Source organism: Myotis daubentonii, chromosome 10, assembly GCF_963259705.1.
Source record: "Myotis daubentonii chromosome 10, mMyoDau2.1, whole genome shotgun sequence".
Classification (NCBI taxonomy): Eukaryota; Metazoa; Chordata; class Mammalia; order Chiroptera; family Vespertilionidae; genus Myotis; species Myotis daubentonii.
In genome coordinates this window covers 79,940,712-79,953,518 of record NC_081849.1, presented here as the reverse complement: position 1 = coordinate 79,953,518, position 12,807 = coordinate 79,940,712, and the positions used below count along the sequence as shown (strand labels likewise).

General features: G+C 43.5%; 1 protein-coding gene across 2 annotated transcripts in view; it reads right to left on the bottom strand.

Annotated features, from left to right (window-relative positions):
* The window catches only part of NPSR1 (neuropeptide S receptor 1), a 69,809-nt gene that overhangs the window by 50,495 nt on the left and 6,507 nt on the right, over positions 1 to 12,807 (bottom strand). For both annotated transcript variants that reach the window (XM_059656177.1, XM_059656178.1), the window contains exon 2: positions 8,705 to 8,837. In XM_059656177.1, coding sequence (XP_059512160.1) covers positions 8,705 to 8,837 — 133 coding nt within the window. The remainder of the gene's footprint in view (positions 1 to 8,704; positions 8,838 to 12,807) is intronic.

Genomic DNA, 12,807 nt, shown 5'->3' with positions numbered 1-12,807 from the left:
AGAGCCTAAGGGAGCTTTGGGACAACATGAAACGAAACAACATACGAATAATAGGAGTACCAGAACAACAGAAGGATGAACAAGGATTAGAAAACCTACTCGAAGAAATAATATCAGAAAACTTTCCTGAGATGGGGAAGAAAAAAGTCACACAAGCCCAGAGAGTCCCAAACAAGGTGAACCCGAAAAGACCCACACCAAGACACATCATAATCACCATGGCAAATGTTCAGGACAAAGAGAGAATCTTACAGGCTGCAAGAGAGAGACGGAAAGTAACATACAAGGGATCTCCCATTAGATTGTCAAATGACTTCTCAACAGAAACACATCAGGCCAGAAAAGAATGGACTGAAATTTACAAAGTGATGCAAAGCAAAGGACTGAATCCAAGAATACTCTATCCAGCAAGGCTATCATTCAAACTTGAAGGGGAAATAAGAAGCTTCACAGACAAAAAAAGGCTAAGGGAGTTTGTCACCACCAAGCCAGCAATGCAAGAAATGCTAAAGGGACTGGTATAAAAATAAGAAATAAAAAGCTCAGAAAGAAAACAGCCACACAAAAAAAGAAATGGCTACAAACAAGTACCTTTCAATAATAACTTTAAACGTAAACGGACTAAATGCTCCAACCAAAAGACATCGAGTGGCTGAATGGATAAAAAAACATGACCCATACATCTGCTGTCTACAAGAAACCCACCTCATTAGAAGGGACTCACACAGACTGAAAGTGAAAGGATGGAAAAATATCTTTCAGGCAAATGGAAAGGAAAAGAAAGCTGGGGTAGCAATACTTATATCAGACAAAATAGACCTCAAAGTGAAGACCTTAACAAGAGATAAGGAAGGCCACTTCATAATACTAAAGGGATCAATACAACAAGAAGATATAACCCTGGTAAACATATATGCACCCAATGTAGGAGCACCCAAATTCATAAAAAAACTCCTGGAAAATATCAAAGGAGAGATCGACAACAATACAATCATAGTAGGGGACTTTAATACACCATTGACAGCACTGGATAAGTCCTATAGACAAACAATCAGCAAAGATACAGCAATCCTAAATGACTCACTAGATCAGATGGACTTAATAGACATCTTCAGAACACTTCACCCCAAAGCCAGAGAATATACGTTCTTCTCAGGTGCTCATGGGACATCTTCAAAAATAGACCACATATTGGGTCACAAGCAAAGTATCCCCAAATTCAAGAAGATTGAAATCATAAAAAGCGTCTTCGCAGACCACGATGGCATAATATTAGAAATAAACTACAATAAAAACAACCCAAAATACTCAAACACCTGGAAGCTGAATAGCATGCTATTAAATATTGATTGGGTTACCAATGAGATCAAAGAAGAAATTAAAAACATCCTGGAAACTAATGACAATGAAAACACAACAATCCAAAACCTATGGGACACATTGAAAGCAGTCCTGAGAGGGAAGTTTATAGCTCTACAGGCCTATCTCAAAAAACAAGAAAAAATGGTAGTAAATCATCTAACTCTACAACTCAAAGAATTAGAAAGAGAGCAACAAGAAAACTCCAGAGTGAGCAGAAGGAAGGAGATAATAAAGCTTAGAGCAGAAATAAATGACATAGAGACCAAAAAAACAATACAGAAAATCAATGAAACCAAGAGCTGGTTCTTTGAAAGGATAAACAAGATTGATAAACCTCTAGCCAGACTCACCAAGAAGCAGAGAGACAGGACCCAAATAAATAAAATCAGAAATGATAGAGGCGAAATAACAACAGACCCCACAGAAATACAAATGATTATTAAAAAATACTATGGACAGCTTTACTCCAACAAACTAGACAACCTGGAGGAAATGGACAAATTCCTAGAAAAATACAACATTCCAAAACTCAATCAGGAAGAATCTAAAAATCTCAACAGGCCAATAACTATGGAAGAAATTGAAGCAGTCATCAAAAAGCTTCCATCAAACAAAAGCCCAGGACCAGATGGCTTCACAGGGGAGTTTTACCAAACATTCAAGGAAGAACTAAAGCCTATCCTCCTCAGACTACTACAAAAAATTCAAGAGGAAGGAACACTTCCAAGCTCATTCTATGAAGCCAGCATCACCCTAATACCAAAACCAGGTAAAGACAACACAATGAAAGAGAATTACAGGCCAATATCCCTCATGAACATAGATGCCAAAATCCTCAACAAAATCTTAGCAAATCGGATCCAGCAGTACATCAGAAAGATCATACACCATGACCAAGTAGGATTTATCCCAGGGATGCAAGGATGGTACAATATCCGCAAATCAATAAACGTGATACATCACATAAACAAATTGAAAGAAAAAAACCACATGGTCATATCAATTGATGCAGAAAAAGCATTTGACAAAATTCAACACCCATTTTTGATAAAAACTCTCAGCAAGGTGGGAGTAGAAGGATCATACCTCAACATAATAAAAGCCATATATGACAGGCCCACAGCCAACATCATACTCAACGGACAAAAACTAATACCATTTCCCCTAAGAACAGGAACAAGACAGGGATGCCCCCTCTCACCACTCCTGTTCAACTTAGTACTGGAAGTGTTAGCCATTGCAATTCGGCAAGAAGAAGAAATAAAAGGCATCCAAATTGGAAAAGAGGAAGTAAAACTGTCCTTATTTGCAGACGACATGATATTATACATACAAAACCCTAGAGATTCCATCAAAAAGCTACTAGACTTAATACATGAATTTGGCAATGTAGCAGGATACAAAATTAACCCCAAGAAATCTGAGGCATTTCTATACACCAATAGTGAACTTTCAGAAAGAGAGATTATAAAAACAATCCCGTTTACCATTGCACCGAAAAAACTAAGCTACCTAGGAATAAACTTAACTAAAGAGGTAAAAGACCTCTACTCAGAAAACTACAGGACGTTGAAAAAAGATATAGAGGAAGACATAAACAGATGGAAGAACATACCGTGTTCATGGATTGGTAGAATCAACATCATTAAAATGTCCATACTACCCAAAGCAATCTATAAATTCAACGCACTTCCCATTAAAATACCAACAGCATACTTCAGAGATCTAGAACGAACTTTCCAAAAATTCATCTGGAATAAAAAAAGACCCCGAATAGCTGCAGCAATCCTGAAAAAGAACAAAGTAGGTGGGATCTCAATACCAGATATCAAGTTGTATTACAAAGCCACTGTTCTCAAAACTGCCTGGTACTGGCACAAGAATAGGCATATAGATCAATGGAATAGAATAGAGAGCCCAGAAATCGGCCCGAACCAATATGCTCAATTAATATTTGACAAAGGAGGCAAGAACATACAATGGAGCCAAGATAGTCTCTTCAATAAATGGTGTTGGGAAAATTGGACAGATATATGCAAGAAAATGAAACTAGACCACCAACTTACACCATACACAAAAATAAACTCAAAATGGATAAAGGACTTAAATGTACGACAGGATACCATAAAAATTCTAGAAGAATCCAAAGGCAAGAAAATCTCAGACATATGCCGAAGCAATTTCTTCACTGATACAGCTCCTAGGGCACTTGAAACTAAAGAAAAAATGAACAAATGGGACTACATCAAAATAAAAAGCTTCTGCACAGCAAAAGAAACCATCAACAAAACAACGAGAAAACCCACTGTGTGGGAAAACATATTTGCCAATGACATATCTGATAAGGGCCTAATCTCCAAAATTTATAGGGAACTCATACAACTTAACAAAAGGAAGATAAACAATCCAATCAAAAAATGGGCAAAGGACCTAAATAGACACCTTTCAAAAGAGGACATTCAGAAAGCCAAGAGACATATGAAAACATGCTCAAAGTCACTAATCATCCGAGAGATGCAAATCAAAACAGCAATGAGGTACCATCTCACACCTGTCAGACTGGCTATCATCAACAAATCAACAAACGACAAGTGCTGGAGAGGATGTGGAGAAAAAGGAACACTTGTGCACTGCTGGTGGGAATGCAGACTGGTGCAGCCACTATGGAAGACAGTATGGAGTTTCCTTAAAAAACTGAAAATGGAACTCCCATTTGACCCTGTGATCCCACTTCTAGGAATATATCCCAAGAAACCAGAAACACCAATCAGAAAGGATATATGCACCCCTATGTTCATAGCAGCACAATTCACCATAGCTAAGATCTGGAAACAGCCTAAGTGCCCCTCAGTAGATGAATGGATTAGAAAACTGTGGTACATCTACACGATGGAATACTATGCTGCTGTAAAAAGGAAGGAACTCTTACCATTTGCAACGTCATGGATGGAACTGGAGAGCATTATGCTAAGTGAAATAAGCCAGTCAATAAAGGAAAAATACCACATGATCTCACTCATTCATGGACAATAGAGACCATTATAAACTTTTGAACAATAATAGATACAGAGGCAGCGCTGCCTCAAACAGATTGTCAAACTGCAGCGGGAAGGCCGGGGAGGGTTGGGGGGCAGGAGGTAGGGGGGTAAGAGATCAACTAAAGGACTTGTATGCATGCATATAAGCATAACCAATGGACATAAGACACTGGGTGATAGGGGAGGCTAGGGGACTGTCTAGGGCGGGGGGATAAAATGGATACATATGTAATACCCTTTGTAATACTTTAAGCAATAAAAAAAAAAAAAAGAAAGAAAGAAAAAAAAAAGAAACAAAAGACAAAAGACAAAACTTGATAGCCTATCAAGAAAGAAATCCCAGGCTGACTTTAGAACTCCCCTTTGTAGCATAAAATTCCAGAGCCATGGCAGCAACATCAGTGGAAGTTTGAGTTGTGAGCTCAATATACCTATGCACATACAACCAACCAATATGTGACAAGAGATCGAAGAATACTCGATGGATAAAGACTATTTGGTATATTCAGTAAATGGTGCTAGGAAAGCTGGATATTCACATGCAAAAGAAGGAAACTGGGCCCTTATCTTACATTGCACTAAAAATTAAGTCAAAATAGATTAAAGACAAAGGTAAGACCTGACACTAGAAGACTCCTAGGAGAATACATAGGGGACAATCTCCTTGACACTGGTCTCGGCAATGCTTTTATGGATATGACATCCAAAGCACAAATAACAAAAATGAAATCAACAAGTGAGACTGCATCAAACTACAAAGCTTCTGCAGAGCCAAAGAAATGACCAACAAAATGAAGAGGCAACTATAAAATAGAAGGAAATATTTACAAACCACCTATTTGATAAGGAATCGATATCCAAAAAATATAACAAATTCACACAACTCAATAGCCAAAAATAAATAACCCATTTAAACTGTCCTAAGGCCTTAATAGGCATTTTTCCAAAGAAGATATTCAAATGGCCAATAGGTACATGGAAAGGTGCTCAACATCACTAACACCAGGAAATGCACATCAAAACCATAACGAGACCTCGTTTCACATATGACAGAATGACTATTAACAAAAAGATGAGAGGAAACAATGTTAGGAAGGAAGTCTTATACAGTGTTGGTGGGATTGTAAATTGGTGCAGCCACTATGGAAAAACAGCATGGAAGTTCCTCAAAAGATGGAGAATAGAACTACCATACGATCCAACAGTTTCACATTTTGGTATATAGCTGAAGAAAATGAAATCTCCATTTTCAGGAGAAATCTGCATCCCCCTGTGCGGCAGCATTATGCACAGTAGCCAAGACATGAAAACAACCTAAGTGTCCATCGACAGATGAATGGATAAAGACTAGTTGGTATAATGTACAATGGAATATTACTCAGTCATAAAAAAGAAAACTCTCCCATTTATGACAACACAGATAAATCTTGAGTGCACTATATCAAGTCAAATCAGAGGAAGACAAATATTGTGTGATTTCAACTTGTATATGAAATGTTAAAAACAAAACACCTCCGAACTCATAGAAACACAGAATAGATTAGTGGTTGCCAGAGGTGGGGGTTAGGGGAAATGGATGAAGCTGGTCAGAGGGTACAGACTTCTATTTATAAGATCAATAAGTTATAAAGTATAACACAGTGACTACAGTACACAGTACTAGGTTGGATATTTAAAAGTTGCTCAGAGAGTTTTAAAAAGTTCTTAACACACATAAATTACAACTGTGTGAGGGGGTGGATACTAAAATTGTTATGGTAATCAATTTTCAATATAATACATAGTGCTTTGGACACCTTAAGCCTACACATGTTCTGTCAGCTTTATCTCCATGAAGGTAAAAAAATAGAAAAATGAAAAACTGAATGAGCAAAGTTAAAACAAATAAAAGGATGAAGTATGCAATTCCAAAACTCAAGGAAAGAGTGACATCAGCAGAGAAAAGCGGTATTGGACTCCACCCAGGGCCTTGGACACCCCGACGCTCAGTCTTACCTCCCTAGCTGAGCCTCTCCTCTCTGTTTTCACATCACTAACAGGAGGGCTGAGGGTGAAGAATTCCTTAGTTCATTAGTCAATTCAGCTCCAGAAAGTGCTCTGAGGCAAAGCTGATTTCTTTTACTAATAGGAGAAGATTGGCCCTTTCAGAAGAAGGAAGTTGTCTGGATGTGTGCCCCCAAATATGTATCCTGTCTTTCAATGCTCAGTGGGAGTTACTCTCATTAGCTCCCCTTCTTTATTGCATTTGGGTAAAACAGAGAAGCCGTCTTGAAGATGATAAATGACTAATAAATTTTAATTGGCTCTTTAGCTTATACATACAAACAGTCATTAAATTCATCCAGAAAACTGTTAGAATCGAAAGTGCTAAAGTTGCAGAAATAACCAAGATCTTCTGGTTTCCTTCTATTCTTAAGAGTAATCCTACAACTAAAATCCCTAATGGATGTAGAGAAGAATCAGTTATGGTGTGTGTGTGTGTGTGTGTGTGTGTGTGTGTGTTTTGAATGGGTCAGAAATGTGAAGAGGAAATGAGTTAAAACAGATGCAAAATTGAACCACTCCTCCACTCAAATGTTCTGGTAGGTGATGTGGTCTTTGTTTTCACAAGCACGTGAGCACCGCTATAATCACTGTGAGACAAAAAAAAAGACAAATTAGGTTTGGACTCTTCTCTGGTGCCCTGGCAGCCGTGGGAGAGGACGCTCCTTTTAAAATGAGCTACTTGTACTTGAGTGTGTGTGCAAGTATCACTCACGGGTGAGCAGGAGAATCCCTGCCTGAAGCAACTGGCTAGGATTCCACAGGCTTTAAAACAAGGCCCAGTGTGGAGCTCTGTTGGTGGCTTCCAGAGCATTTGTCATGACATTTTCCACCATCTGTGAGTCCTGGGGGACCTGAAAGGGCATCGGCCAATTTGAAAGCCACAAAAGTGTCTTTCTTTGATGCAGCAAGTCCACTTCTATAAATTTCCCTAAATAAAAAATAATGCTCACAAGATTTAACTATGAGAGAATATTCATCGTAGATTTTTGTATAATAGCCAATTTTATTTTGGAAAACTATAAATGGCCAACAATATAAAGTATAACACAGTGACTATAGTAACAGCACTATATTGTATATTTGAAAGTTACTCAGAGAGAAGTTTATTTTGGAAATTGTTTTGGGAAAAGATAAAAAGCCAACAATAATTTACCCACATAAAGAGGCAATTACCTAGGGGTTACTCCGTGTACGGAGAGTGGGTCGGTGCCAGCCTGCCGAGATAAGGGGCCAGGGGAAGAGAGCCCGGCTCTCTGGAGGGAGCACCCTCAGAGCTGGGCGATGGGTGGTCCGATAGACACGCTTTGTCTAAACGTCTTTCTCAGTGGGAGTATGAAGGACACACTATGCCAGAGGCTGCTGCTTACCTCTGCTCTCTCATTCTTCCCTGGGACTGTATTCTGACCAACGGGCCCAGGTCAAAAACAAACAAACAAGCACGCAGGCGAACAAACAGCTTTTCCTTCTGTTAGAGATGCCAAGTGAAATGCAAGCAAAAATGAATGGGTTGGAGTGCCAGGAATGCCAGCTCAGAGGAGGACAGGTAGCTGGTATGGGCCTCTCTTATTCTCCCTCCCCTCTTCCTTCCCTGGAGTTTGGCTGGAATTTGGGCCTGATGGCCGGAGTTCCAGCAGCCGCCTTGACCCAAGAGCCGTCTTTACCAAGAGCTGAACTTGAGGCATGACGTGTTCGCACTTCAATTGCACTGGCCTGTCCCCAAACCCACATTTAAATGTCCAGACCTGGTTGTTATCTTAGGACCTTCTACCACACCCAGCAGTGGTGTCGCATGTCCCTTACATTTCAAAGGCAATGCCCTCGGACTTACATCTGCAAAGTACTTGAGACTTCACATGTGTTATTGACTAGAGATAATTCTGGTCCATTTTCTGGGCTCTCTTCTTTAAGCTCATGATATGGTATGATATGACATTACCACCTTAGTGAACTGCGGAGGCTGCTGTGTGTAGAGGGAGCGCAACCCTCTAGAACCCTTTGGTGGCACTGATATTGGCACTTTCCACTTCGTTGTATAGTGAGTTATTTTTAGAGTGGAATCTTATGGATATTTCAATGTGTTAAATTTGCTGGAAGAAACATTCAAATATGGGTTTTATATCCTCATAGCAATTACTCCCGAATTGGCTGATGCCGTTGGATAGAGAGCCTCCCATTTCTATTGGCAAAATAACTGAAAGGAAGAAGCCTTAGGAACCTTGCACATAGCTTATTCCTCTCCCACCTGCATAGTCACTTACCTGTGATGGCCAGTTGGGTCACAAAGAAGGTCATTCTTGACTTCCTCTTCCGCCTCCACGTGGAGAACAGCACCGTGGAGTTCCCCACGATGGTGAAAACGAAGAGGACCCACAGTGTTATCAGCTGCTCGGTCTGTGGAAAGCAAGCGACACGGAGCGGCCTGTGAGGACCAGGGTGCCCTGCAGAGCACGGGGCTCAGGCTTCCTGCTGGAAGGTCTTCCTTCTGCTCTCATGTCCCCACCGTCAGAGCTCTACTCGCAAGAGGCCAAAGACCAAGACTGTTTGCTCCCCGGGAAGAGGAGGGTACCGGGGTGGGGGGCCTCGTCTCTGGTCCAGGACAGGGTGAAGGAGCTGTAGTGTGGCAGGTGCGGGCCTGCAGGGAACCTGTTTCATAGGAAGAAGCATTTCGATGCTTTACATCCATTTATTTTTTCAAATCACAGAGCACTGTGTCACGTCCACACGTTTTCTCCGCCGGGGCAGTGGTGCGGGAGTGGTTTGCTTCCACACTGCCCAGCACTGAGCCAATCTCTGCGGGACTCTTTCCGCTCAGAGGAAGAAGGGACGAAGTTAGACACTGTTTTCCTTCCTGACTCCGTCTTCTCCAGCACCGTCCCTGGCCTTGCCCGGCGCTCACATCCCTCCGCCGGGGGAAAGCAACCGGCCCCGGTGCACCTGCAGCAGAAATCTGCTCCCTGCACTGCAGAGCGGGGCCCCTGCACCAGCCTCCCCTCGAAGATGCTCAGGGACACTCTTCACATTAAAACTTCACAGCAAGCGCGTCTGTCCGCCCTGCACTCAGACCCTCCGGACCCGCACCTTCTATGGTCTTTCAATTTTCCAGCAGGTGGTGGGCGGAGGGGGGGGGAGGGTGTCCGATCTCACCTATTTTCTATTTCTCACGGAAAATTGTTTTCAAATAAAATGGCTCTGAAGGCCTTTTGGATGAGAATTGGAAAGAGGAGACATGATCAAATAAACTCAGGTACTTTTGAACTAGAAGCTACGTTTTTTTCACCCCAGATTGTTCTCTCTCCATGCTGTTCTTTCACTAACTGCCTGTGGTTTGGTTTTAGGCCACATTTCCAGAAAATAACACCATAGAAGGTAACTACTTTATTGAGAGAGTGTGCGTGTGTGTGTGTGTGTGTGTGTGTGTCCCGCAGGCTGCATTGGTGACTATGCAGGTACCCACATTCAGATTCCAAGAAATCAGGGTTCTCTTGAATGGATGAGCCCTGTGGCCCCCAGTGGGCATGGAATGGCTGCCGTCTCTAATCCCTTGACCGAGCAATCCCTACCCAGGCCTCCAGTCTCTCCAAAGGAGGCTCAGGGCTCGGGTGGGCTCTGCTGGGCACACAGTGGCAGACACTGCAAATCTAATCAGCCTGGTGGCTGTGTCGGTGAATGGGGAGCCAGGCCTCAGGAGGCCTGACCCGTTCTGTGCTGGCCTGACCCAGCCTTTTCCCCAGGAGCCGACGGTGACTCTGTGAGAAGCTCTGTTCTTGAAACGGAGCAATGTCCACAGGGCAGGCTGAGCAAGCCCTGTGAATTCGGCCTAGCACTCTTACCCATGCACACATGCGCATACACACACACACAAAGCCCACGGTAATATGAGGATTGGAAAACTCTGGGAACTGAGGAAACAAGTGCAGCGGCGTTTGTGCACTACAGTCAGGTGAGCAATTTGCTATACAAGTGGGGAGGCTTTGTCACCATCCTGACTTGGATCAGATGCTCTGCTACTTGGGAGATGTGTGATGTCCATGAGGGAAGGCATTGGGTCTGCGTCGCCACTTCCTGTAGCAGGTGCTAAGTAAACACCTGCAGGAAGGCTACATGGTCAATGACAAGTGCAAGGGTACTGAGAAGTATCCTCGACAAGGTTATTTCAAATGGGAATGATCTCAGGAAACACAGGACATTCAGTCGGGTGACTCTAGTTGGAACTGGATAGTCAGACTTGTCTGGAGAGGAAGACATGATTTCCCCAAACCCAAGGAATAATGATCTTCTTTCCCAGCGGAGTCCTGGAAACTGGGAGAAAAAAAGGTCTGAAGGATCTTTAACAATCGTACGGTGGTTGGGAACCCACCTTATTTGAGCGACTCCATTAATCTAGCACCCGAGTTATTCAGTTCGCACTGTATAGTAGGTGATCAATAAGTGTGTGTTGCTGATTGACTGTCCTGTGCTGCGCATTGTTTGAGACGCCTTACTTACTGCTCACTTCATCCTCACAACCTGGCCGGTGAGACGTCACTGTCCTCAATCGTACGGAGAGGGACTGGGGCTCAGAGGGGTTCCTAAGCTGGTGGGTACACATGGTTTATAAGGGGTGCAGCTGAAACTGGAATATTATTTTGCTTAACTGGAAAGTCCATGCCCTACTTACAATTTGGGGCCGGAGATAGTGAAGTTGCCTCATTTGCTTTCAATGATCATCATTGTTATTCTGACTCCAAACTTGTCTGAAGCTGGGCCTCTGGAACTAGGTCAGTTTTGTGACTGTTCCCCAATTCCCCCCACCCCACCCCCACCACTGGCTGAGCAAGAGGGCGATGCTCAATATGTGTTTGAAGGGACTGACCCTGGACCCGCATGTGGCTTCCACACCACAGCATCCTGCATGTCACACGAGATGCAGTGACGCCATCTGGCCCAGGGAATCATAGCGCCTTCCATACGCCTTACACTTCCATGGTTCCTTTAATGATTAGTGTTATTCCTGTGAGGCTGAAGATGAGCATCTCAAACACAGGAGAGAGCAAATGTATTTCCTTCCCAAGAGAGGAAATGAAGTCTCAGGAAGGTTACAATTCAGCCTCCGTCCTCAGCGAGCGGGCAGAGCAGCTGTGCTGCCTTGGCACTGGGACCCAGTGCCACCTGTGACTCACAGCACCGGCCTCTGAGGCGGCTCAAAGCCTCATTGATTCACAGAGGTGGGTTGGAAATACCAAGAGCAAAGGTCTGAAAGCATCTGATTCCACTGAAGATGAGTCACCGGGTAACACAGGCAGCCACGGTGTAAAGCGAGCCCGGCAGGAGTGGATGCAGAGCTCTGGTTCCGTGATTAGACCAGGGTGTGTGATCCAGGCAGAGGCCCGGAGCCCCCTGGGAGGTGATATGTCTGAGCAGGTGGGCACTCTGACGGCTCCGTGTCTCGCCCACCCGCTGCTTCAGAAGACGCGGCCCGGTGGCAACAACCGGGAACAGCCATGCAGGCGGCCGGGGGAGGACTGGGCTTGCTCGGAGGGCTCGCCTGGCTTCTTCCCACAGCCACCTCCTCCCAGTGAGGCCCCTTTCGAACATCTGCCTCTTCACCACCCTCCCCAGGAACCCAGCTGGGAGACAGACAACCTTGTGCATACAGTTGAATGACTGTCCTCACACCCTCCTCTCGGCATTCACCTTTTCTAACAGTTTCACTGAGAGCTATGGGAATTCTATCTTGAATTACCCAGGGTAGTCTTTATTTCTAATATTCAAGTGTAAAAAATAGATAACAAGACATTTTGATGGATTACTATTACAAAAAAATTTAAAAAATGATGTAAAGCAACATTACATGGGGATGTGAATGCAAGTTTTCTATTTTGGTAAGGCTTTTCCTATCGTTACAGGCATGCAGAACAGGGGTGTAGGTGGCAGCCTCTGGCCGGGGCTGGTGGGACTAGCAGACTGGGGCTCCTGCGTGAAGAACAGAGATCATGAATGGGGTGGAGGTACTCTCAGAGCCTGGCTCTGTCAAGGTGGACAGCAGGGCTGTGGACCAAGATGGTCCCAGATAGTCATGGACCAAGTCATTCTGTGAATTCCCATGAAGTGCTGGGGGACGGGGGGAGAGACTTAGCCTGAGCAGAGCGCCTTGGCATATATCCGTGGAGCAGAGGTGATACTCAGGTGGGGGGTGGGGAAGGGAACTGTTCTGGAAACCATGTCCTGTGAACATGATTATACTGGTTTGCATTCTGCATAATTCAACAAGTATTTGTTGAGAATCTAGTAGCAAATTCAAAATACTTTGGGGATGAAAGGAAGGCTAAGACAGGAGCTCACAGTCTGATGGTAGAGGCATATATGGAGACAAACATTTTCA